Source organism: Myxine glutinosa, chromosome 13, assembly GCF_964187855.1.
Source record: "Myxine glutinosa chromosome 13, kmMyxGlut1.1, whole genome shotgun sequence".
NCBI lineage: Eukaryota > Metazoa > Chordata > Myxini > Myxiniformes > Myxinidae > Myxine > Myxine glutinosa.
Window position 1 is genome coordinate 74032974 of NC_136273.1, and position 26272 is coordinate 74059245.

At 44.3% G+C, this 26272-nt stretch overlaps 1 protein-coding gene across 2 annotated transcripts in view; it reads right to left on the reverse strand.

The window, feature by feature from the left end:
• ATM (ATM serine/threonine kinase) overlaps positions 1-26272 on the reverse strand; it is a 224399-nt gene that overhangs the window by 32322 nt on the left and 165805 nt on the right. The window contains exons 35-46 of one of the 2 annotated variants that reach the window (XM_078767645.1): positions 20768-20999; positions 20516-20669; positions 13334-13501; positions 12119-12287; positions 8563-8647; positions 8246-8380; positions 4625-4709; positions 4445-4533; positions 1996-2098; positions 1425-1567; positions 906-1001; positions 699-818 (exon numbers count right to left, since the gene is read on the reverse strand). In XM_078767645.1, the coding sequence (XP_078623771.1) occupies positions 699-818; positions 906-1001; positions 1425-1567; positions 1996-2098; positions 4445-4533; positions 4625-4709; positions 8246-8380; positions 8563-8647; positions 12119-12287; positions 13334-13501; positions 20516-20669; positions 20768-20999 (1579 nt within the window). Of the gene's footprint in view, positions 1-698; positions 819-905; positions 1002-1424; positions 1568-1995; positions 2099-4444; positions 4534-4624; positions 4710-8245; positions 8381-8562; positions 8651-12118; positions 12288-13333; positions 13502-20515; positions 20670-20767; positions 21000-26272 lie in introns of both variants that reach the window. The other variant, XM_078767644.1, reaches the window with a different exon arrangement.

The following is a 26272-nucleotide window of genomic DNA, read 5'->3' on the forward strand; positions in this document are numbered from 1 at the left end:
TTTAATCTGAATCTGTAACTTTTTGAAAGTTAATTCAACAATTAATTGGGGAAATTAAATAATTAATCGATTAATTGATAAATCAAAAATATATAGCCAAATCACTTGGTCACTGTCATGTCCAAATATCAGCCTCCTAGCGAAAAAGGTGCCTGAGATATTGCCCAGATGAGAAAGAAAATAAATAAGTGATTAATAATGAAAATAAATAAATAACAATCGCAAAATAATTAATTTATTAATCAATTGGCTAGTAGCATACCTACACCACCACAGTTTCATCCAAATCTGTAACTTTTTGAAAATTAATTAAATACATCATTAATTGAAAAATGAAATCATTAATCGATAAATCAAGAAATCAAAAATAGCCTTTACAGCCAAATCACTTGGTCATTATCATGTCCAAATATCAGCTTCCTAACTAAAAGGTGTCTGAGAAATTGTGCAGATGAGAAAGAAAATAAATAAATTCTTAATAAATCGATAACAATAAAGTAATTAATCAATAAATTGATTAATCCAAAAATAAAAATTCCGTTTTTGTCAAAGCACCTGCTCACTATTGTGCCGAAATTTCAGCTTCCTAGCTCAGAGGATGGCTGAGATATTGCCCGGACAAACAAACAAACAAACAAGAAAGAAAACAAATGAACAAACAAGGAAAACAAGGAAGTTTGAGTGTATGAAAGCCATACCTATTGAAGACTGCAATCATATCTTCTGCCTCATTCAAAGCTTGCAACTTAGCCAGCGTAGGGTAGAGTGTATGTACGGACTCCAAGCTTTTCGTGCACAGTGTGGACAACTCCCCAACTCTACAGATAAAAACGGGAGATCAGCATACCGAGACAAGCCCACGACCAAAGAAGTTGGGTTATCAAAACACAACAACAGTGGTGTACCGCGTGCTCGCAAGGATCTGCTTTGCCGTCTTGAAGTCTCTATCCTCTATCGCCTGCAGGCTTTGCAAAACTCCTTCATGAAATCCGTGGCCTACCCTGTACACATCCAAAAGAAAGAGCATGAAGCAAACCAAACAATGAGAGGATTCACTTTAAAAACAATGTTCAATCATGTAGATTGCAGGATTTACATTTGTAGAGTGACAGGATTTTTTTAACGAGTTCCCTGACAAGGCACTTCAATGCAGGAGGAGGCCATTCGGCCCATCAAACCTGCACAATGACTGCCAACATATAGTTGTTTGGCCGTGCTCGTTCAAACGCTGAGCATCAAGCAAGTAAGGAGCATGTACCATTTTTAAAGTCTTTGCTATGAGTCGGCCAGGGTTCGTACTACCGACCTCCCAGACTCAGAGCAGATGCTCTAACCATTACACCACCGAGTCTGGTTCAGAAAAATGTATCTCGTGTCAATGGACCGGTGTGGAACAAAATGATTTATGAGTGTCCTGATCAAACCTTTCAGCTGGGAGAGAATCCCACTGTCCACAACGCCAAGCTGCCTGAAAGCGCAACTCTCGTAACTCTTCGGAATCCTTCAGATGGTCTAATCCTCTAAGGCAAAGGTCCATCACCGAACTCAAACCACACTGCTGCAAAGCCTGGGGAGAAATAATGGGGTGGGGAGGGGGGGAGGGGGGGGGGGGGGGAAATAAATATCTCTTCACAACAATACCATGGACCAGGTCAAAAAAAGGGCACTGAGCAACGACCACATGGATTTGCAAAGATTGACATCAACACCAACAATAGTTGGCTGTGTTAGAATCAACGTAACGTTGCGGTTCTCTGAAACTCAAACAAGGTTAATGCAGTTATCACCAACAAATAAATGCACAAGAAATAAATGATTTCCCTGGCAAGTAAAGGACAGCCAGGGATAAACGACCCACAGGGGAATTAAAAAGAGGAAGGTATTAAAAACAGAGATAGGAAGTCCCACTGAATGTTACTTCTCACACCTCTGACGATATTCACACATAATCCGAGCTGAGCAGAGTTGAAAATTGCAGCATTTGACAAAACAAACCTGCAGGATGGCACTCTGACGCACCACTTCCGGCAGCTCTGATTCGAGTTCAAGCGCGGAGAGGACACGTTCCCACGATCCCATCTGTTGATATGTACAAACCCTGGAATATATAAAAAAGCGACCAATTCGTTTTCATGTGAAGGTATCTGCTTGGAGGCTCATCACTGAAATACCGTAGACATGGAAATTGCGATAAAATGCTTCTTTAGGCCCAATGCTGTGAGTCGTTTCATTTCCACGAGAGCCATTCCTTGGTTTATTTCTGGAGCATTTTGAACGTCATTACTTCCGATTTATTCTTTGGTTTTTGTTTTTGAATTATAAATTGACCACTTTATTGCCCCCCGTCCGTCCGTCCGTCCGTCCGTCCGTCGCACCGCGGAGCGAAAGGGGGACAATGGTTTTCCCCTCCGTCCGTGTGTGCGTCCCTGCGTGCAAGTGTGCATGCGTGCGTTGAACCTTGTGAGCGGAATATCTTGAAAAATAAATGAACTACTAACTTCTAATCTGGTGTGTGGGTGTATCTACGCAGAAGGAAGAACGCCATTGAAAATTGGGTCGCCACGTCAAAATCAAAGATGGCCGCCGCCATGTATGTCTGAACTTTGTGAGCGAAATATCTTGAAAAATAAACGAACTACTAACTTCTAATCTGGTGTGTGGGTGTGTCTCCAACCCACTCGCAAATATTATATCGACTCTTCCATGTTTCCTGCGTCTTCCACTTTGTCAACTCACATCACTTCACCGACGGGGGACCTCGGCGTAACGCTTGTTGCAAGTGAAAATGGTGGGTTCACCCAACCACAGTTTTGGGCAGATCGTCATCATGAGCAATAGCAAAAACTAGAACAGCACTTAGGTGGGGCACATACTGTACCTCCGCCAGGCTGAACAGTTTACGGTTTGCATTCCACCGATAGGCCGGATCTGCATCCAGGCCTGAACCAAAATCTAACCAGCTTGCTCTTGTCACCTAACCAAATCATCTACCTTGTTTTGTCCTAACTCGTCAACATCTTTTTGAGATATCATGCTGTGTATCATTTTTTAAATTTACTTAGTTGGATAGCTGATAAATTAATCGATGCACTTAGAACAAATATGTGTTTCAGTTTAATCATTAAAATGCCTGTTAATATAAGCCCCTTTTAGCACAAAGGAATAGGAAGAAGAAGAAGCAGAAGCTGGAACTTTAATTTACCAGTTCCAATTGATTATGACAGCAGGAACCCTTTAGAATAAAACACGACCGACATGGAAGGAGCACACAAAATTATATATTGAGATACTTATTGAAGGAATAGAAAAATATATGAGAGTACATGAAAGGATCACGCAAACAACAACAACAACAACACGAAGAAGAACCACAGCCACGATGACAGCAGAAAGAACTCTACCAGTTATGTAGAGCACATACCTCTGCCAGCTGAATAGTTTAAGTTTTGTATCCCAATGATAGGCTGGATCTATATCTGGACCTGAATCAAAATCTAATCGGCTTGTTCCTATCAGCTAACCAACTCATCCACCAAGTTTTGTCATAATATGTCCATAACGTTTTTTAAAATATTGTGTTAGAAATCGTTTTTGGCGCTATCTCTCAATAATGACGAATTGCTTTAAAAATGTAGTATCCGGATACGCCTCTTCACCAAAATCGAATCAATTAGTCCATGTCACACTCCCAATCTGTCCACCAAGTTTCGGCTGAATCCATCCATACCTTTTTGAGATATCGTGCCCACAGACAGACAAACAAACAGGAGTGAAAACATAACCTCAGTCCACCTTAGGTGGCGCAGGTAATGAAGGAGATGAATAGCAGGCAATGAAGAGGCTGGAAATTTGTCAGCATGGCTTGGCAAAATTACGTCATCATTTTAGGTGGATTGAGTCACAAACAAAATATTTTTAATGTTTTTGTGGCTCAATTGTCCACGTATTGTGATGGACAAGCAAGTTTGTCAATCATTGTGGAGATTTGAGGCAGGAGAACCGACAACGTGTGTACAATTTTCCCAGGGCATGCTGTTCGGCCAAGTTTGACCCACTGCGCTGTCACTATCGTATCCTCGAGCCTAGGGTGCACATAATAGGGGTTGACATGTGCTCATTTCAGGATTGAGTTTGATTTGTTATTTTGACAGCGGTTGTTGAGCAGTGTAAGCCCTCTGTGGCATTTCATTCTGAAGGATTTCCAAGTCTATGATTATCCTTGAGAGGAAGAAGCAAGATATCTCAAAGTTGTGATATCCAAGCCCCATGCTAGGCTGCAATGCAACGACATCAAACAATGCTCTTACGTGTGAGAACACATGCATTGGTATCATCAACACAAACAGTAAAATGCAAAGAAAGTTGTGCCATTCAATAGACCAGAAGAACAAACGATTATCAAGGCTGCACAACGGTGCCATTTGATCTCAGCCTTGCCACTCACCTCGCCATTGGCTTGTCCTTGAGATCGGCTCCACAGGCCATGAGACCATCCGGTTCTCCAATACTCCTATATATCTGCAGCAGCAACTCCTGACATGGGAAAAAAATAACTTAGAAACGAATTATCATTGCATTCTGCACCGAAATATTTTTCATCACACTATACAGAAGGTTTCCATACCTGAACAGCAGGATTTGTTTCATCCTGCTCTACCTTTACGCTATCTTCCAAATTTGAAGATTCTGTCAGTGCTGGTACTGTGGAACTGGAGACAAAGTGTTAAAGTTAAAGACAGAATGTTTAAAGCACAAAATGCAAACAATTGCATGTAAACCCATACAAACCCATGGGCGGCTTTATGCATGAAGTCACAATAGACTGATCCATGTTGTTATTGGGGGAGAGGCGACTCAATCCACACCCACCAGTTGGACAAATATGATGTAAATGGCAAGAATCAAGAAGCTCATCTTTAGGGGCCGTCATTTACATATGCAAGGTGTGGGTGAGTCGGATAGGAGATGGTGGGGGAGGGCAGGGAAGGGGGGAAGCAAGGGGGGCAGCGGCGGAAGGGCAGGGGGGGGAAATACTGATTAAATTAAAATATAGACAAAAAAAGAGAAGGGAGGATGGCAGCAGAGCACAATAAAAGGTTAAATTAAGTTAGAGGAGTGTGGGAGGAGTGAGGAGTAACTTTTGGGAAGGGGCACGTTTTGAGTTGAGGGGAGAGGGGAAGGGTAAGAATTACACCAGATTTGCAGATGCAATAGCTATATGATCCCTTTAAAAAAGGGATCAATAGCTATATGATCCCTGACCACACAATTCAAGTGTTTCTTATTATTGAGTCACTGTTACAGTGTTCTAAGGTGCCAGAATATAATTTGAGAAATATAGAGTTCCTTCAGAAAGCATTCACACCCCTTGACGTTTTTCACATTGTGTTTTGTTACAGCCTGAAACGGATTAAATTGAGATATTTTGTCATTACCCCATAAGGTGAAAGTGGATTTTTTTTTTACAAAATCATTAGAAAGGAAATACAGAAACATAATTTACATATTTATTCAACCTCCTGAGGCAACACTTTGTCGAAGCACCTTTGGCAGCAATTTCAGCTTCAAGTCTTCTTGAGTATGTCTGCATCAGCTTTGGATTGTATTTGAATTTGGGGAGTTTCTCCCATTCTTCCTTGCATATTTGCTCAAGCTCTGTCAAGTTGGATGAGGAGCGTTGGTGAACAGCAATCTTCAAGTCTTTCCACAGATTCTCAATGGGATTTAACTCTGGGCTTTGGCTTGGCCACTCAAGGACTTTCACATTCTTGTTCTGAAGCCATTCCAGTGTTGCTTTGGCTGGATTATTGGTGACATTGACCTGTTGAAATGTGCATCTTCGCAGCAGTCTAAGGTATTTTACACTCTGAAGCATGTTCTCCTCAAGGATTTGCCTGTATCAGGTTGTTTTTGTTGTTGTTGTTTTTTTGTATACAAGATCGAGGCTCGTGTAAGAGCGTACGTGTACGTGTAAGAGCTCGTGTAAAGCTTCATTCATTGTTCCCTTTATCCTTACAAGTCTCCCAATGCCTGCCGCTGAAAAGCATCCCCATAGCATGAACCTGCCACCACCATGCTTCACAGAAAGGATGGTGTTAGATGGGTGATGAGCTGTGCTCGGCCCGACCAGATGTAGCGCTTTGCATTCAGGCCAAAGAGTTCAATTTTCGTCTCACCAGACCAAATAATCTTTTGCCTCATACTCTCAGTCTTTCACGTTATTTTTTGCAAACGCCAGGCATGCTGTCATCTGCCTTTTTCTCAGGAGTGGCATCCATCTGGCCACTCTCCCATGAATGAATGAATGAATGAATGAATGAAATGAATGAATGATCGTTTTAAGGCCATTTTCCCCACTAGAGCGGGGGTTAGCCTTGCGGGCCCCATGACAATCATGGTTCCCTGTTTGAGGCAATGTTTTTATGGTCGGATGCCCTTCCTGACGCCAACCCTTGGTCACGCTCTTACGATGCGCAGGGATACGGTGTACCTATTCTAAATCGGGGTACACACCGTGATCATTCATCCCAGCAAGCAGGTACTCAATTTGCCGACCTCGGAAGGATGACAGGCTGAGTCAACCCCCCTGGCGTTAATTCAGCGATCGACCGGGATTCGAACCCAGGACCCTAGGATCCCAAGCCGGCACCCTAACCCGCTAAGCCAACACCAGGCTACTCACCCATAAAGCCTAGATTTGTGAAGTGCTGCAGGAACTGATCATCTCAGCCAAGGAACTCTGTAGTTCTATCAGAGTGGTCATTTGGTTATGGGTCACCTCACTGACCAAGGTCCTTCTTGCCTGGTTGCTCAGTTTGGTCGGACATCCAGCTCTATGAAGAATCTGGGTAGTTCCATATTCCTTCCATTTCCTAATGATGGAGCTCACTGTGCTCTTGGGAACTTTCAACACTCTAGAAATTGTTTTATACCCTTCCCCAGATATATGCCTCCTCACAATTCTATCCTAGAGTTCTACGGACAGTTCCTTGGACTTCATGGTGGAGTTTCTGCTCTGATATGCACCGTCAACTGTGGGACCTTGTATAGAAAGGTGTTTTTCTTTCTAAATCATGTTCAATCAATTGAATTGGTGACAGATGGACTACAATCAAGTTGTAGAGACATCTCAAGGATGATTGAAGGAAATTGGATGTACATGAGCTCAATTTGGAGTGTCATAGCAAAGGGGTTGAATACTTATTGACTCAAGACATTTCAGCTTTTCATTTTTAATTATTTTGAAAAATTTTCCAAAAAGAGAAATTGCACTTTGACATCATGGGTTATTATGTGTAAATCAGTGACAAAAAAAAATGTCTGATTTTAATCCATTTTAAATTCAGACTATAACACAACAAAATGTGAAAAAGTCAAGGGGTGTGAATACTTTCTGAAGGCATTGTAACTAATTGTAATAGACAAGACTAATCCTTTTTCTTGCATGTACAATGTACATTACTAATGGACAGAGTTGCATCAAATCCATTCTAGCAAGTCTTAGACAATTACCGCAACACAAAGCGACGCAGGGCTAAAGGCCGCTGTCAGAACACAAGACCATCAAATCAGAATGCATGTAACATTTAATTTCACGCACTGCAAATGCATTGATTACCTTTTGATCCCACAAATGTAGTGCTTGTGAAACGGTCTATAATGGGCCTGTTATGTCATTGTGCACTTTAGCAAAAGAGTTGTAATGCCGTGTGTGCTCGAGCAGTCAAAAAATTTGCCTTGGCTTTTCTTGGGTGATATATCCACAATGTTAGGCAAGATATTGCCATGCTGACTATCAAGCTGCCCGTCCGTTTGTTCAATGTGTCATTGTAAATGGAAAATTGAAAGTAGTTGGTATGAGGCGTCATTCTCGGTGAGCTGCAGGACCAGAATTAGAGCAGAGCCTCCACAAAAGCGCTCTCTATGTTACATTTGTTAAAAAGGACCATCTATTTTTTTTTTTTAACGGACACAAACAGCCCCCATATAAGCACACCTCTTCACCTGCCCCAATCACGTCTTATTTTCCTCATTAGATTTCTATTGCTGAGATGTTAGAGGTGGTGTTGCGAGAACACCTGACTTAACAGTGCTCTTCGATTGACTGGGTTGGAACAAGAGAAGATCGGTCTATTTTAAAACTTGGGACAATTGAGAAAGCATGACAAAGATAAAAACACAAGACAAATTATGGGTACACAGCAGAGTAATGGAAGGATGTGGCATGCAATGGTGAGACAGGCACCTGAGTGAAGCGACATGTATCTCCGTGTAGAGCAGGGCAGTGAAATGTGCTCCACAGTCCTGTGCTGACCAAGCCACCTGCAGCAGATCCAGGTCCAACCAGAAGTTGTTGTCCCATGGTGTCTCAGACTCTGACCTGACTCCAGCATGCCCAAGTGAGCATCAAGTTGGGTGCGATATATGAAGAATGAGAAAGAACAAATAAAGAGGAATGGATGTAACATTTTGCAAGTGTAAGTGTTTTGTTGCTGCATCAACAAAAAGGTTTACAACATCCATAGAGGGGTCACAGTTGGGGTCAAGCTGGATCTGCCTAACCGGTTCTGTTGTCTCAGGAAGTTGAGTGCATATAACAGAGAGCGGACAGTAGAATGCAACGCGTCTCGATCTTCCTTCTCAGTTACTGCTGGAGACAAATGGCAGAAACAAAATTGCTAGATTGGAACAAGATCAATACAAAGACATGAAGATAGAAAGGGAGGGGTGGGTAAAAAAATATTAATCAACAGGGTATAATGTTCCCGGTATTGTATCAGAATCCATTACATATTTTGGCCTAATTAGTCATTTGCCAGGTCATAGAAAAGCCGGTGTCATGCACAGATCGTTTTATTTGCAGTGATTAATTAGCTTATTCACAAAACAGAAGTTTTGGTGCCCCGTGAATACTGAGTACAAGGACTAAGCCACATGGAAAATGCAAGGATTCAATTATTATTTAAAAAAATTTAAAATCAGGATAAAAGCTAGAGTTCATAGAACACCTTACCCCACACAGTCTTGAGAAAAATGACATGGGAAGGGTCTTTTAAAATCTTGCTTATTGCGTTTCCGAGCACAACCAATATTTCCTACGAGTTGCCACTTTGTGTGAATCTCGATATTCCCCAACACTGAGACCATGAGTGAGAAGTTTGATTGTTTGAGATGGCGTAAAATGGCGTAATTTTTTTTTGTATGCATAGTTGAGGCTTGTGGAAGAGTTGGCACACTGAATGGATCAGGACATATTAACTGACAAAAACAGGACGCAAGATACGCATGCATGGGGTGGGCAAGATGGATACAGAAGGAAATTCCAAGGAGGGGAAACTGGAAAATTGGGTGGGGGAGGGACCTGGTAGGGTCAACGAGGGTAGAAAAGATCATGGTTTTGGAATGGGGATGATCTGAGATGGTGGTGAATTCAGCTGTCTTGAAAACCTGGAGGGAACGAAGAGGATGTGTAAGTTGATTCCACAGGTGGGGAAAAAGGGGAACAAATGAGTGGAGGTGAGCAGTGATCCTGGATCTAGGCAGTCCCACCAGAAGGTGGGTGATGGCGAATCGCGTGAGCCCTGCAGAAACCTTAGGGGGGTGGGGTGGGGGGGGGGGGGGGAACAAGGCATGGAAAGGGCAAGGGTTCAAGACCAGAAAGGAGGTGACAGAAGACAGAGAGACCACCGACCTGTTTGCGACAGCGAAATGATAAGCCCATGGACTCAGCTTCATTGCGGCAGATTGCAATAATCTTAAAGGCCTTGGTTTCCAAGAGCTGAGCAGGATGTGATGCAGGGGAGCCAGCCCAGAGGGGAGAGCAGTACTCCATCAATCTCTGGATGAAAGCTTTGAATGTGGATAGGAGTTCAGGTGTGCCAAGGAAGGACTTTGAGTGATGGAAGATGCCTCGTCAGTGGCTCGCTTTGGAAGCCACTTTTGGAATGTGGTTTGCTGCACTTCCTCAAGTTAAGATTACAAGTTACAAGTTACCCCCTCAAGTTACATTAGTTACACCTCAAGTTACAAGAGGATTGTTAAGAAAGTAGATTAGGAGGGTTTGCCAGATGGTCCTTTCGGAAAGAGATGGTCAGAGTGTGAGATTTTTCAGGATTGAAAGACATATTCCAAGAGTTTGACGAGCTTGTGATTTTGTCAAAGTCTGAAGAGAGGGAAGAGGCTGCTGCCTGTCTGTCTGAATGATGAGGGAATGTCGCAGCAGAGGGTGAATTCATCAACAAATAGATAATGGGGGTTTTCAAAGAATCAGAGAGATAATTTACGAACAACAGGAATAGGATGGGGCCGAAAACACTGCTTTGTGCTACTCCAGCCTTGACAGGGAGAGGAGAAGAAAGGACTCCATTGAGTGCCACATGTTAACTATGAGAGTAGAGGAAGTCAGTAATCCAAGAGCAGAGTTGGCTTTGGATGCCATGGGCAGAGAGTTTGCAGAGCAAGATTGGATGCCAGCCAGTATCGTAAGTATGAGAGAGACGGCCCTGATCTCATGTCTGAAATCGAGGGCCTCCATCTGCTGATGGGAGAGTAGAAGCAGCGTGTCCAAGGTAGAGTGACCTGGTCTGATATGAAATTAGTGATCTGAGATGAGGCTGGTGGAGAAAAGGAAGGATTTCACATAAACTGCGATGATGGATTCCATGACCTTGCTGATGATAAGTAAACTTCTGCATTATTTTGTCCATGTACTGCTAAACTGAAGGTTTGTGGAAGTAAAAACAAGGTGATTTGTGTTCTACAGCGTTCAAGTGTATAATTAAATTGAAATAAAATAAGGATTTTAAAGGATGTAGTAAAAACAAACAAACAAACAAAAAAAAACTTATTTTCAGAAGTTTACTGCCATAGATGCAATGTCTTTTATACCAGTATTTAACACATTAAATTAGTTATTGGAGCCAGTTGTTTGTATCCTTCATGACATCTCTAAAAACAGTAAGTTTTTTGTTTGGAATGATTTTCCATTTTCTTTGACTGACAAACACTGACAGACTAAAAAAATTACCTTACTTCTCTGTGCGCATGCCCACTCGGGATGAGATTCCGTACAATTTGCCAACATCAATGGTAGAGTCGCCGTACACGTTCTTTAACCCTTTGAGTACGGATGACGTCCAGTGCCGCAACCCGCGAAAAAGTTTTGTGTGCGGACGATGTTACTACACGTCATCGACTATACCTATAAATAGAGCGTCAGTACGTGGTTGCATTCCCGTACCAAAATGCCAAATTAATCCCGTTTTATCAAATTTATCGAGGTTCGAGAATTTTTTTTTTAATTTGTTTAGATTGCTGGGGATCCCGGGATTATCAAAAAAAAATCCCGTATTCAAAGGGTTAAACGCATATGAATATCCGTTGGAGGAACCTCTTTCGCAATAAGAAATTCAATAACTGTTCTCCGCTTCATACGCACATCTAGTGTGGCAGTCATTTTGAAGGCATGGTGTGATGTTGTCACGTGACTGATCAGTGCTGCTCAACTTAAAATTGGTGAGATACAAACCTTTAATTGTGATCTCGTGTTGCTTTCCTACAATGCTTTCGTTACAAACTGAAAAACAAGTGGAATTACTTTTGTATCGAACCTCGACAATGCAGCCTACTTTGGTGCAGTTTGTTATTTTCATGTAGTTAATATTATGCTTGATGCTTCATGCAATACAACTAGCTGCATGACATTGCAAATTCAGCTTGATGATTTCACGATGAGAAGTTATTTCAGTTATTACAAGTACTTCATGTAAAGGGAGTTTGAACATTTATCATTTCACGAAACGTTTAATGAGCCCAAAAGGTATTAAATGTTTGAGTACATCAGTCCTTACAACAACAATTTTATCTTCTACTTTACTACACAAGTTTGGGTACTTGCACAATTATAATGAGAAACCACACAATCATTTTCTCCAAATTATGTAGAAAGGTATGGACTTCTGTCGCAAAATTATTGCAGGTTTCGCTTGTTGTTACTGAGGCCAAATATTAAGTCTACAAGCCCAAATCGAGACACAGCAAAGCTTCGAAAAAGAAATGCAAGTGCGTCCACTGTCACATACGTTGCAACAAGTTGCAATTCTCTTAGTTTTTCACTGACCAGGGGGCTGCATGAGCAACGACACATTGAGTGATCGCTGAGGTGAGCAACGTTTGAAGACCGAGGAGAACTGATCAGAAATGAGATGGCAATGAGAGCCATTGATATCTTTGATCAACACATCTCGAAGCAGATATGGAAAGAGATGGACGCAGAGATCATGACTGGCCTAGGGAGGAATGGAGAGAAGGAGTTTGAAAGGAGACACTTGGTTTGTCGAAAAATATTGTCAAAAAGTTTGTTTATTTATTTTTGGTAAGTACAAGGAAACGGCATTACGAAAGTTGTAATTATAACATTTTTGCATTAGCAGCAATGTTACAGGTAAAAATTAAACAGGGCAATGAGATCGGAGATGGCGATAATTCTGCGTTGGCGATCAACCGACCCGAGCAGTACCATCAGCCACTGTATATAGGGACCTTTCACAGCCTCAGTATTTCTAGTTTCCTGGGATAGTTGTTGGGTGTTGTTTTCACCATGGGGAAACACTTGTGTGGTTATGGTCTCGTCCCTTCCACCAAGAGACATCCATAAAAAGAAATAAACGACATGTCTCGATTTATCCTATCAAGAGGGAAATCTAGGATCTTCTTCTTTCCTACAATCTTGTGGAGTTGAGGAGGGAAGTTTTTTGGCCAAGTCATTTCACAAACCGGCTGAGCTGGCCTGATGCTCAACGAAGTGGTTAGGGCAGAAATTTGGAATTTGTTCATGGTGCTGGTGATATCTAGCCTACTCTTCACAAAAAAACATAGTGGAATCTTTAACGTCCCCCAACTAATGCCGGCAGATGGGACGCCCAGTTTAACGTCCATCCAAAGGACGGCACACAATTTGATGTATCACCTTGCTTATGAAAACCAGGATGACAGTTTATAGCTGGACGGACACACAAATCCAATCAAGACAACCTAGAAGCGAGTGTACGTACCTCTAGGCCATTCTGTCAGCTCGAGTGAAATATACAATAAAATTATATTTTCAATGTAGAAACTCCAAAATGGGGAGGAAGGAAACATCGTTTAAAAGAAGTTAAGCATTTTGCAAGTTGTAAATATTTTATTTTTCAACATTGAACAAATTATTTCAAAGTTAATGATTTAATATTGATCTCCAATTTGAATATCTAATCCTGTCCCCGATATATGGCCAAAGATGACAATATACAACAAACGACATGAAAAAGTTATGATGCACTGCGTTGCTCTTCACCTCACAAATTGGAGCCAAAAGCTGAAGGATTCGATCTTGAATCCATCCACTGGAAATCATGTGCATCGCCTCCCTCTGCAGCCAACTGCGTCCTTGAGGATATGCCTCCTCACGTGGTTTTCGGGCATGGTCAATATTTTTGCTGTCTGTCTCTTTGGAAGATTTCAGCTAATGACGAGAAGAAAAAAAAAACAGAAGCAAAGCAAGAAAAATGAAAAAAAAAAGAGGACTGCAATAATTATTATGAGCAAAATGCAATGAAGTTATTAACTAGAACGGCACTCGGTAGAGCGCATACAGTCACGTGAAAAAGTAAGTACACCACATGTAAAGTTTTGACTTTTTCAACATATGTCAACATACAGCTATTTCATCTTCATTTCAACAAAATTGATAGATAAAGGTGATATAATATAACAAATATCATGAAACATTTACATTTTGTAGTCCATTGTATAATTTAAATAAACATAAATGCAAATTTTGCATGTGGAAAAAGTAAGTACACCCCTACATTTATCACTACTTCAAATACATAAAATTAGAATCAGGTGCACCAGCTGAGGTGAAAATGATTAGAACATCGTTAGAGAGGATCTTGGAGGAACCTGTCTTATTTAAACCTGACATTTAGTTTGGTTTGCTCTTTGTTGTTGAAGTGTGCGGCGTCACCATGCCGAGATCAAAAGAGCTCTCTGAGGCCTTCGGAAAGAAGGTTATAGATGCCTACGAGTCTGGGTAGGGATTTAAAAAGATCTCCAAACAATTTGAAATCAATCATTCGACTGTCCGGAAGATCATCTACAAGTGGAGAAGATTCCAAACAACTGCCAACTTGTTCAGGCCAGGCCGCCCCAGCAAGTTCAGCCCGATAGCAGACCGCAAGATGCTGAAAGAAGTCTCGAAGAACCCCAGAATGTCATCACGGGACCTACAGGTAGCTCTTGCCACTGTTGATGTCAAAGTGCACGAGTCTACCATTAGAAAGAGGCTGCACAATTATGATCTACATGGGAGGTGTGCCAGGAGGAAACCTTTGCTGTCCAGAAAGAACATCAGGACAAGACTAAAGTTTGCCAATGAACACCGAGGCAAAGACCAGCACTTCAGGAACAATGTGCTCTGGACAGATGAGTCAAACAACAACAACAACAACAACAACAACAACAGGCATTTTAAGGCCATTTTCCCTGCAAGAGCGGGGGTTAGCCTTGCGGTCCCCATGACAATGTTCTCCATTTTGCCCTATTTTCTGCATCTCCCCTTGTTAACCCCCTTGCCCGCATTTCTTCTTCGACCATCTTTAGCCAAGTCTTTCTCGGTCTTCCCCGTCCTCTACTTCCTTCTACATTCATTTCCATCACTTCTCAACCAGTCACTTTCATCCTTCCTCAACACATGACCAAACCATCTCAACCTGTTTCTCTTCACAGCATCCATCACAGGCTCTATTCCCACCATCTTTCGCAATTCATCATTTGTCTTCCTCTCTCTCAACGATACTCCACACATCCACCGAACCATTCACATTTCCACCCTTTCCAGCCTTCGTTGCTGCTCTACTTTCATTACCCATGTCTCGCTCCCATAAATCATAACACTTCTCACACATGCAGCATACACCTTTCCCTTCAGCTTCAACGACACACCCCTCCTCATCAGCATGCCACTCAGTTCCCGAAACTTCTTCCATGCACATCTCCCTCTAGCAACCGTTGCCGAGTCTGATCCACCTTCTCCATTCAGCACGTCTCCGAGGTAGCAAAATGTTTTCACACCTTCCAGCTTCATGCCGTCTCCAAGATCCAACTCAACATTTCCTCCATCTGCAGCTCCCTCTGTGCACACCTTACACTTGAATATAGCTGCCACACTGGTTAATGACCCTGTCAAGCCACTACATTTTTGATGAAACCACTCAACGCACATTGTACATTGAATGGAATTCACTCCGACACCCTTCCTGCACACAGCACACAGCCACTTCCCAGTTCTTTCCACCTCACCACATGCTTTACCACTTGCCATCACCTTCGTTTTTCCGATATTCACCTTCAGACCTTTTGTCTCCATACATTCCTTCCACATGTTCATCTTCTCCTTCAGTCCATCCATACTTTCTGCAATCAACACCAGATCATCTGCATACAACAACTCCCACGGCAAACCCTCCTTTACGTTCTGAGCCAGCACCTCCATCACAGCTACAAATAGTAGTGGACTTAGTACCGACCCCTGATGCACTCCCACCTTCACCTCAAACTCACCACTGTTCCCGTCCTTCGTCCTTAGAGCTGTGCGCGCTCTTTTGTACAATGCCATCACCACTCTGATCAACAATTCCTCCACTCCTACCTTCCTCAATGCCCATGTCACTACTTCACGTGGAACCCTATCGAATGCTTTCTCCAGATCAACAAGCGTTACGCCTAGGTCCCCCGTCGGGGAAGTGATGCGAGTTGACAAAGTGGAACACGCAGAAAACATGCTATGATATGTTATTTCGCTCACATGGTTCAGACATACATGGAGGCGGCCATCTTGGATTTTGACGTGGCGACCCAATTTTCAATAGCGTTCTTCCTTATGCCTAGATACACCCACACACCAGAAGGTACCTCGCTTATTTTTCAAGATATTTCGCTCACAAGGTTCAGACATATATATGGTGGCGGCCATCTTGGATTTTGACGTGGCGACCCAATTTACAATAGCGGTCTTCCTTATGCCGAGATACACCCACATACCAAATTAGAAGTTGGTACTTCGCTTATCTTTCAAGATATTCATCTCACAAGATTCAGACATACATGGCGGCGGCCATCTTGGATTTTGACGTGGCGACCCAATTTTAAACAGCTTTCTTCCGTGTGCCTAGGTAAACCCACACACCAGATTAGAAGTTGGTACTTCGCTTATTTTTCGAGATATTTTGCTCACAAGGTTCAGACATATATATGGTGGCGGCCATCTTGGATTTTGACGTGGCGACCCAATAGATACACCCACACACCAGATTAGACGTTGGTACTTCACTTATTGTTCGAGATATTTCGCTCACAAGTTTCAGACATACATGGCGGCGGCCATCTTAGATTTTGACGTGGCGACCCAATTTTCAATATCGTTCTTCCTTTTGCCTAGATACACCCACACACGAGAGTAGAAGTTGGTACTTCGCTTATTTTTCAAGATATGTAGGTTACAAGGTTCAGACATACATGGCATCAGACATACATGGCGGCGGCCATCTTGGATTTTGACGTGGGTTGCACCCACACACCAAATTCGAATGCGGTCCTTCGCTTACGCACGCACGCCCGCACGCACGCACGCACGGATGGACGGACGGACACACGGACGGAGGGGAAAGCCATAGTCCCCCTTTCGCTACGCTGTGCGACGGGGGACAACAAACCCAAGAAACAACTTCTTCCTCTTCTCCATATAATTCTCCTGCAACTGCCTCACAACAAAAAGCGCGTCTGTCGTTCCTCTTCCTGGCATAAATCCAAACTGCATTTCGTCAATCTTCACTTTCTTCCTTATCCTCCTCTCCAACACCCTTTCCAATACCTTCATTCCATGCTCCAATAACTTTATCGTTCGATACGAGCCACAGTACAGAGGGTCACCTTTCCCCTTGTATAGAGGGACGAGGGTACTCAGTTCCCAATCCACTGGAATGCGGCCTTCTTTCACCACCAGATTGCAGATCTCTGTCATTCTCTTCACACCCCAATTTCCCGCTGCCTTCAACATATCTCCCACAACTCCCATCGGCCCTCCCGCTTTTCTACTCTTCATTGCTTTTATCGCTTCCTCAACTTCCTTCTCGGTTATCTTCTCTGCCGGTCCTAAAACTGGGTTACTCTCTGTGTTGCCATCCCATTCATTCTCTGCATTCAACAGCATTTCCATATATCTCTTCCATCTTCCTTTAATTCCATCTGGGTCCACAACGATTTGTCCCACTTCATCCTTCAAGCAACTCACCCCCATCACATCACACCTCTCTTTCGCTATCTGCTTTGCAATCCTGAATACCGCTCTCTGACCCTCTTCCAAATCCAAACGTTCCCCGAACACTTTCCTACATGCCTCCTGTGCCTTTGCTACCTCTTTCTTTGCAGCCTTCTTGGCTGCCTTATAACTTTCATGCTCTGCCTTTTCTGCCCCCATACCCTTCGCCTTCTGCCACTCCTTGAACTTCTTCCTCTTCTCGTCAATCTTCTTTCCAATTTCATCATCCCACCACCATGTTTCCGAGTGCCTCGGTGGTCCTTTTGTCCATCCACATACCTCACCAATGGCTCCCAACAGACTAGCTTTCATTGACATCCAACCACTTTCAAGCTCAACCACATCATCCTCTACCATATTCAGCCTCTCTTTTAATGCCTCCCTCACTGTTACCTCTTTCAACCTCCACACCTTCATTCTCGGTTGGTACTTCACCCGCCGAGCTCTCCTCGCACCTTTCACCCTTATGTCGCAGACAACCAAGTGGTGCTGTGAAACAGCCTCCTCCCCCGGGATCACCTTTGTGTCCCGGAGGTGCCCCCTATCTCGCCTACGCAACAGCAGGTAGTCAACGGTTGTCGTCGACCCACCTGACGTGTATGTAACAAGCTTATTATCCTCTTTCTGGAACTGAGTATTACAAATCAACAAATCAGCTCCATCAGCAAACTCCAAAATCCTTTCACCTTCTCCATTTCTCACACCATATCCGTAACCCCCATGAACTCCCTCAAAACCGTCCATACTCCTTCCCACATGTCCATTTAGGTCTCCTCCTACCACAACAACTTCCTCATCTTTCACGTTTTCCATCAGCTTCTCTATAGCACACCAGAACTTGTCCTTCTCTTCATCGCTCCGACCAACCTGCGGAGCATATCCCGAGATGATGTTCACCAAGAGCTTTCCAATCATCATTTTCACCATCATCAACCTTTCACTCACTCTAGTCACACTCACCACACTGTCTACAAACTCCTCACAAAACAGGACACCAACACCATTCACACCTACTGGGCACCCTTGCCACACAAACTTGTATTTCCCTTCCATCTCATCTCCTGCACACAACATATGTCCACTCTTCTTCTGACCAATACTTCCACCACTTCTCCTGATCTCCCGGTCATTGTCCCTGCATTCCATGTCCCAAACCTTATTCCCTGCATGTCCCTGCATTCCATGTCCCGATCTCCACGTCGGGCATCAGACGTTTCGTCGTCATAAATGGAATGATTTCCACCCTTGCTTCGATTGGGTTCCCCACCTTGAGTTTTGACGAGAGGGAGTGGGGTCCCCCAGTGGGGACAGATGAGTCAAAGGTAGAGCTATTTGGCCACAGTACCAGAAGACATGTTTGGTGAAAAGCAAAGACAGCATTTGACCACAAGAAGCTGATACCAACTGTAAAGCATGGTGGTGGAAATATTATGGTTTGGGGCAGCTTTGCAGCATCAGGGCCTGGGCAGCTCACCATCATAGAATCCACTATGAATTCTTCATTGTACCAGAGGGGGCTTGAGGATAATGTGAGGCCATCTGTTGGAAAGTTGAAGCTCAACCGAAGGTGGACCTTGCAACATGACAATGACCCTAAACATACCAGTAAATCCACCAAGGACTGGCTGAAAAGAAAGAAATGGAGGGTTCTGGAATGGCCAAGTCAAAGGCCGGATCTAAGTCCCATCGAGATGTCGTGGGGGGATTTGAAACGTGCTGTGCATGCAATTGTGCATGCTGTGCAACAATTTTTTGTTGAATAAATTATTGCAAAGTCAATTTTTCATTGTTTTTTTGTTCAATTAGATCACCTTTATCTATAGATAGTTTAAATGAAGATCAAATATTGATATGTCCACATATGTTTAAAAAAATTCATGGGGTGTACTTACTTTTTCCACATGCGAAATTTGCATTTATGTTTATTTAAATTATACAATGGACTACAAAATGTAAATGTTTCATGATATTTGTTATATTATATCACCTTTGTCTATCAATATTGTTGAAATGAAGATCAAATAGCTGTATGTTGAAATATGTTGAAAAAGTCAAAACTTTACATGGGGTGTACTTACTTTTTCACGTGACTGTACCTCCGCCAGGCTGAACAGTTCATGTTTTGTATCCCAATGATAGGCCGGATCTGGATTCGGACCTGAACCAAAATCTAATCGGCTTGTTCTCGTCACCAAACCAACTCGTCCAACAAGTTTAGTCATAACTCGTCCACAACTTTTTTAAATATCCTGTTATATATAGCTTTTCATGCGAGCTCTCAATGGTGAACAATCACTTAAAATTAAATAATTCTCGTATCCGAAACCATATTCAGATCTTCACCAAAATTGAATCGATTAGTCCTTGTCACACACCCAAGCCCTCCACCACGTTTCGTCCAAATCCGTCCACAACTTTTTGAGATATCCTGCTATATATAGTTTTTGGCCCTATCTCCCAATGGTGAAGAATCACTTTAAAAATTCAAGTAGCCGGATCCGAATCCGGATCTTCACCAAAATCTAATCATTTCGTCCTTGTGACATACGTTACACATCTCTGCCAAATTTCGTCCGAATCCGTCCACAAATTTTTGAGATATTTTGTTCACAAACAAAGAGACAGACAAACAGACAGGGGCGAAAACATAACCTCCATCCACCTTTGGTGGCGGAGGTAACTAGAACGGCACTCAGTAGAGAGCATACCTCCGCCTGGTTGGCCGTATCACTCAATGGTGAAGAATCACTTTAAAAATTCTACTAGCTGGATCCGGATCTTCACTAAAATCGAATCGAATCGTCCTTGTCAGACACCCAAGCGGTCCAATAAGTTTCGTCCAAATCCGTCCACAACTTTTTGAGATATTTTGTTCACAAACAAACAGTCAGACAAACAGACAGGGGTGAAAACACAACCTCCATCCACCTTTGGTGGCGGAGGTAATAATCATGTTTTACAGATGCTGTCTTTTGATTACACACATCAGCGAAGTGATGGACAGGCACGACTTGTCCTATCAGAAAGGTAATACTTGAATTAAAATGCACTGGGTGTTAATTTCACAACTACAATACACGCCACGAGTTTGAAACACCCTCAAAGATTACTACTTAGACTCCTCGTCTTTCAAAATAGAATTGTTATCCTGAAACGCACCTGTTTCCTGCTGCCACGGAAAGGAATCAGGAACTTCAGAAGTGGGTCATTACTGGGCAGCCTTTTATTGAGCCGACTACTCCAGGTAGCCTCACCGGCGGTGGTGGCCAGCACAGCTCGCAGGCAGTTAGCTGCTGCACTACGAACCAACATGCTGAATGATTTAAGGACAGAATGGGGAAAAGTCATTCAGATTAGAGGAATCAATAATCTGAGTAATTTAAAATGCATCACTGGAATTTGTTTGGAAACCTTGAGTCCGTAAGTCCAACATTAAGCAGCTCCAACACATGCTGGTTCTGGTGATGGATCAATTGTTCATCTGACCATGACCCTGACCCTGAAATATTGCTCAGGCATGATCTGAGTGTTGGACTGGACCCTGCATCAGTGACCCCAGCCTGCTCCTGCCACATTTTCAAAGACAGGGTAGTGGTGGCCAGATTAAGTGGGCCAAGCTCGCCCAGACAGCGTCCAACAGCCTCTGCAAAATATAAGATCCAAATACAATGCTATTTAAATTGTATGCTAAGTGCAAGGTTTTGAAGGATGAATTGGAATATTTGAAGGCTAGTAATGGCCTGTGTCAGCAGACAAGATTAAAAAATGGATTGTATAAATTCGTAGTTGATACGACTGTGTGTACCGCTGTGGAAATTGAGGTACAGCTGATGATTCAAGGGTTAACCCTTCATCAAAGCAAAATATAATTTCCTATGGCTTTTTCAGGTTTACTCTTTTGCACTGATGAAGGGGTAAAGCTCGAAACGTCAGCCACACCTCATTTCCCACTGTGGTAAACATTCTCATAGTCAACCATAAGTTGATAAAATCCATTGTTCGTTCATTGGATTCAAACTGCTGATATATATATATATATATATATATATATATATATATATATATATATATATATATATATATATATATATATATATATATATGTATATATGTATATATATATATATAGATATATATATATATATATATATATATATATATAGATATATATATATAGATATATATATATGTATGTATGTATGTATGTATGTATGTATGTATGTATGTATGTATATATATATATATATATATATATATATATATATATATATATATATATATATATATATATATATATATATATATATATATATGCATGTATGTTGTGGAAAACCATTCAGGTCCGCACAACTTTAGTCCAACGGTTTGGTTTAATTGCATTTAGATCATCAGATCATTCCTGTAAGTAGAAATACACAATAAGCATACGATGCGACATCTCATAAAGCCATTCATATCAGTCAATGCAAGCAAGCTAGATATTCTATAAAGGCGTACCATTAACGAGGCTACCGATGTAACATGTCACAAGGGAGAAGTCTCGGAGCACTGACACAGCAACGGGTCTTATAGTCACGCCCCTAGTGGGGACAACAATGACAGCGAGCAGCGAGCATCCCCACCCGGGTTCAGTACAGATACGATTTCACTACATTCACCCCCCCCGTCAGAATTATACGGCCGCGTGGCTAAAAGTGAGTGAGCGTCAGCATGGGCGCGGAGTATCAGTCGGCCCAACCGTAGCGGGCCGGGCGGCGAATTTCTCTGCCAGCACGCGTTCGAAATTCCCCGGGTACGGCGTCTCGTAACCCTGTATCCCCGGTGTCAGAGGCGTCAACAGGGTCGGGTGATGAAGGGGGTAACGCCAAGTCGTCGGACCCGGGCAGTCTCGACGGGGGGGGTGTCGGTGGACTATCGGCGATGGGAGCGTCGGGAGAGGTCATAGTCTCATAGATGGGTTCGACCGGTTCGTCCGATTCCCTACTAAGGTCGTCGACCCCGCAAGGGGCAAGATGACGAACGGAGACAGTAGTCTCACGACCATCAGACGTCATCACACGAGCATGCTCAGGATTAGCCTGGAGAATCTGCACTTTGTCCACAAGGGGGTCGTACTTGCTCGCGCGAACTGCCCGTTTAAGGTAGGCCGGCCCGGGCCCAGCGAGCCAACTGGGCAAAGACCGTATGTATACACCCCGAGCTCCTGGGGTGGTGGAAAAGACGCTCGTGGGGAGTTTGGTTAGTTGCCGTACTCAGGAGTGCCCGGATTGAGTTCAACGCCGCAGGTAGCGACCAAGCCCATTTATCGAGGCCCCGGCCGTGGGTCCGGAGATGGAGCATGACGGCCCTCCAGATAATCCCGTTGAAGCGTTCGATCTGCCCATTAGCCTGGGGTCTATACGGCGTGGTGTAACTAGACGCAACGTTGTTTTGGAGCAGATAGCCGCGCACCTCCTGAGACAAGAAGACTGCACCCCGGTCGGTATGGACATAGGCCGGGTAACCGAACATTGAGAACAAGTTCTGTAAGCAACGCATCACCGTGGCAGCAGTCATGTCCGCGCACATATAAGCAAAGGGGAATCGTGAGTACTCATCAACGATAGTGAGCAGATAGCGAGAGCCGCTCGACACCGGCAAAGGGCCCTTGAAATCCATCGCCAAGCGTTCCCACGGGCGTGTAGCCTTCACCAGAGTCCCCATAGGGGGGTTATAGAAACGCGGTTTGATTTCCGCGCAGATAGCGCAGTCGCGACAGATACGGCGGATATCGTCAATCGAGTAAGGGAGATTCCCACTCCGCACGAAATGAGCGAAACGCGTTACGCCGGGATGGCCCGCAGTAGCATGCAGCACCCGTAGGCCCTCCAACGAGGTGATACCAGCACACGTAGTGGGGCGCGATAAGGCATCGGCGGCCTGGTTATCCTTCCCTGGGCGATATTTGATGGTGTAACAGAAGTCGGCGAGTTCGATACGCCAGCGAGTGATTTTCTCGTTCTTAATGCGCTGGGCGTGTAAGGTGTCGTACATGAACGCAACGCTTTGCTGGTCCGTGATGATTTGGAAGCTCCGCCCGAGTAGGTACGGGCGCCATCGCCGAATAGACTCGACGATCGCATACGCTTCCTTTTCAACGGACGAGTGCCGCCGCTCAGCGGAGGTAAGAGTCCGTGAAAAGAAAGCCACGGGACGTCCCCCTTGGGAGAGGGTCGCCGCGATGGCCTGATCCGAGGCGTCACTTTCGAGGACGAACGAGCCGCTCTCGTCGATGGTTGCTACGGCGGCTCGGGCGATGTCGGTCTTAAGACCTTCAAAGGCCGTCAATGCGGCCGAACTCAGGGGAAAAGTGTCGCAGGCCACAAGGGGGCGAAGTTTCGCGGAGAAATTTTGCACCCATTTGGAGTAATGGGCGAACAGCCCAAGGGCGCGTTTCAGGGACGCCCGATCGCAGGGAGGGGCCATGTCGAGCAAAGGTCGCAGACGTTCCTTATCCGGAGAGACAGAGCCATGGGTCACGATGTACCCCAGAAGATCTATGGTGCGTAGGGAGTATCGGCACTTATCCTCGTTCATAGTTAAGTGATACCGTTGCGCGACCTCAAGGAAGCGCTTCAGATTAGCGTCATGGTGCCCTTGGTCATATCCACAAACCGTAAGGTTATCGAGGTAGACGAAAACATCGGTTAAGTGCTCCCGCGCAACGAGGTCATCCATGGCCCTCTGGAAACAAGCGACCCCGTTCGTCACCCCAAAGGGCAATCGTGTAAATTGGTACAACCGCTGCCCCGACTCGAAAGCGGTATAGATACGATCCGCCCTAGAGATAGGGATCTGGTGGTACGCACTACGGAGATCGAGAGTACTATAGACCGAATACTGGGACACCTGTTGCACTAACGCGTCCATCCCCGGAAGGGGGTAGGCATCCAGCTGTGTAAAGCGGTTAATCGTTTGGGAATAGTCGATTACCATGCGTTTGCGATGGGCCTCACTGCGCACCACTAAGACCTGGGCACGCCACGGCGACCTACTAGGTTCTATGATGCCGTCTTTCAAGAGCTGAGTCGTTTCGTCCGCAATGAATTGCATGTCCGCGCGAGAGTAGCGTCTCGATTTTACCGCGACAGGGGTACAGTCGGAGGTTAGATTGGGGAACAGCGAAAGCGGACGGACGTCCATTTGCGCAAGGGCGCACACCGTTAGCGCGTCGTCCGCCCCCACAACAAGAGTGTCAGGCCCACCGAACTCCATTACCAGACGTCCATGCAGCTTAAGAAAATCGTGTCCTAGCAGAATATCAGCACATAATGCGGGTAAAACCATAAGGTGTACATCAGGGAAAACCCGTCCCTTTAGCACTAGTTTCAATCGGCATTCCCCTTTTGTGCTAAGCCGGAGTCCCTGGGAAGCCATGAAGATCCGTCTCGTAGACCGCCCGATCCGCCATCCATGCCTGAGCACAAGTCGCTGGTCGATAAAACTATCCGTAGATCCGGTGTCCACCAAGGCCTGAACACAATGGCCCTCAACCATAAGGGGAATAAGGGCTTGAGCCAGGCCAGACGAGGCAGCTGGGAGCGGGACTGAGCCCCCCGAATGGGTCGGACCAGCCTCGCGGGTGGATCCTACACCAGCAGCAGTTTTGCGATCGTGGCCGGAGTCTGCGTTGACCATGGGGAATCCATTATCGTCATCAGAGGGCTTTCCCCAGCATTCCGGTGTTTCGCGATTCAAAATCCGACGAGAAAAGGCCTCCGTAGTATTTGGCATCGCCTTTTGACACTCCTGGCAGATAAAGGCTTCCGTTGTAGCCGAAATCGCCTTTTTCGTTTGGTCGCTTTGACAAAAGGCTTCCGTAGTATTCGAAATCGCCTTTTTCGTTTGGTCGCTTTGACAAAAGGCTTCCGTAGTAGTATTCGAAATCGCCTTTTTCGTTTGGTCGCTTTGACAGAAGGCTTCCGTAGTATAATAATAATAATAATTCATTTATTTTGTATAGCGCTTTTCCAGAAGCCCAAAGGCGCTTTGACAGAGTGGAAAACATAATGCATAACAATACATGAAAACAACAATTGCAAAAAGACAAGAATCAAGAAAACAAACAGCAGCGATATACGGCATATATATAAGACAAGAATCAAAAAGACAAGACAAGAATCAATAGGGAAATATTTAAAGCAAAAGGAGGGAGAAGGAGAAGAGATAGTCAGGGGTTAAATGCTGTGGGTTGAATGTTGAATGCAGCGTTGAACAGGTGGGTCTTTAGTGATGTTTTGAATGTGGTGAGTGAGGAGGAGTCTCTGATGGTGTGAGGTAGTGAGTTCCAGAGGGTGGGAGCAGCGATGGAGAAGGCCCTGTCCCCCCAGGATCTGAATTTGGTCCGGATGGAGGGGGTCAGGAGGTTGGTACCAGCAGAGCGGAGGTTGCGGGTGGGAGTGTGTCTGGAGAGGAGGTCAGCCAGGTAGGATGGGGCCAGGTTATGGAGGGCTTTGTATGTCAAGAGGAGGATTTTGTACTGGATTCTCTGGGGGATGGGGAGCCAGTGAAGCTTGTAAAGGACGGGGGTGATGTGGTCACGGGTCCGGGAATGAGTGAGTAGACGGGCAGCGGAGTTCTGAATGTATTGGAGTTTATTGGTGATTTTTGAGGGTGAACCATAGAGGAGGCTATTGCAGTAGTCCAGACGGGAGGTGATGAAGGCGTGGATGAGGGTTTCTGCAGCCGTGGAGGAGAGGGATGAGCGGAGACGGGCAATGTTTTTCAGGTGAAAGCAGGCTGACTTTGTGATCTGTTTAGTGTATTTGTCGAAGGAAAGGGTTTGGTCAAAGATGACGCCAAGATTCCGGATGTGAGGGGAGGTGGATACTGGGATACCGTCGATGTTGAGGGCAAAGTTATGGGTGGATTTTGTGA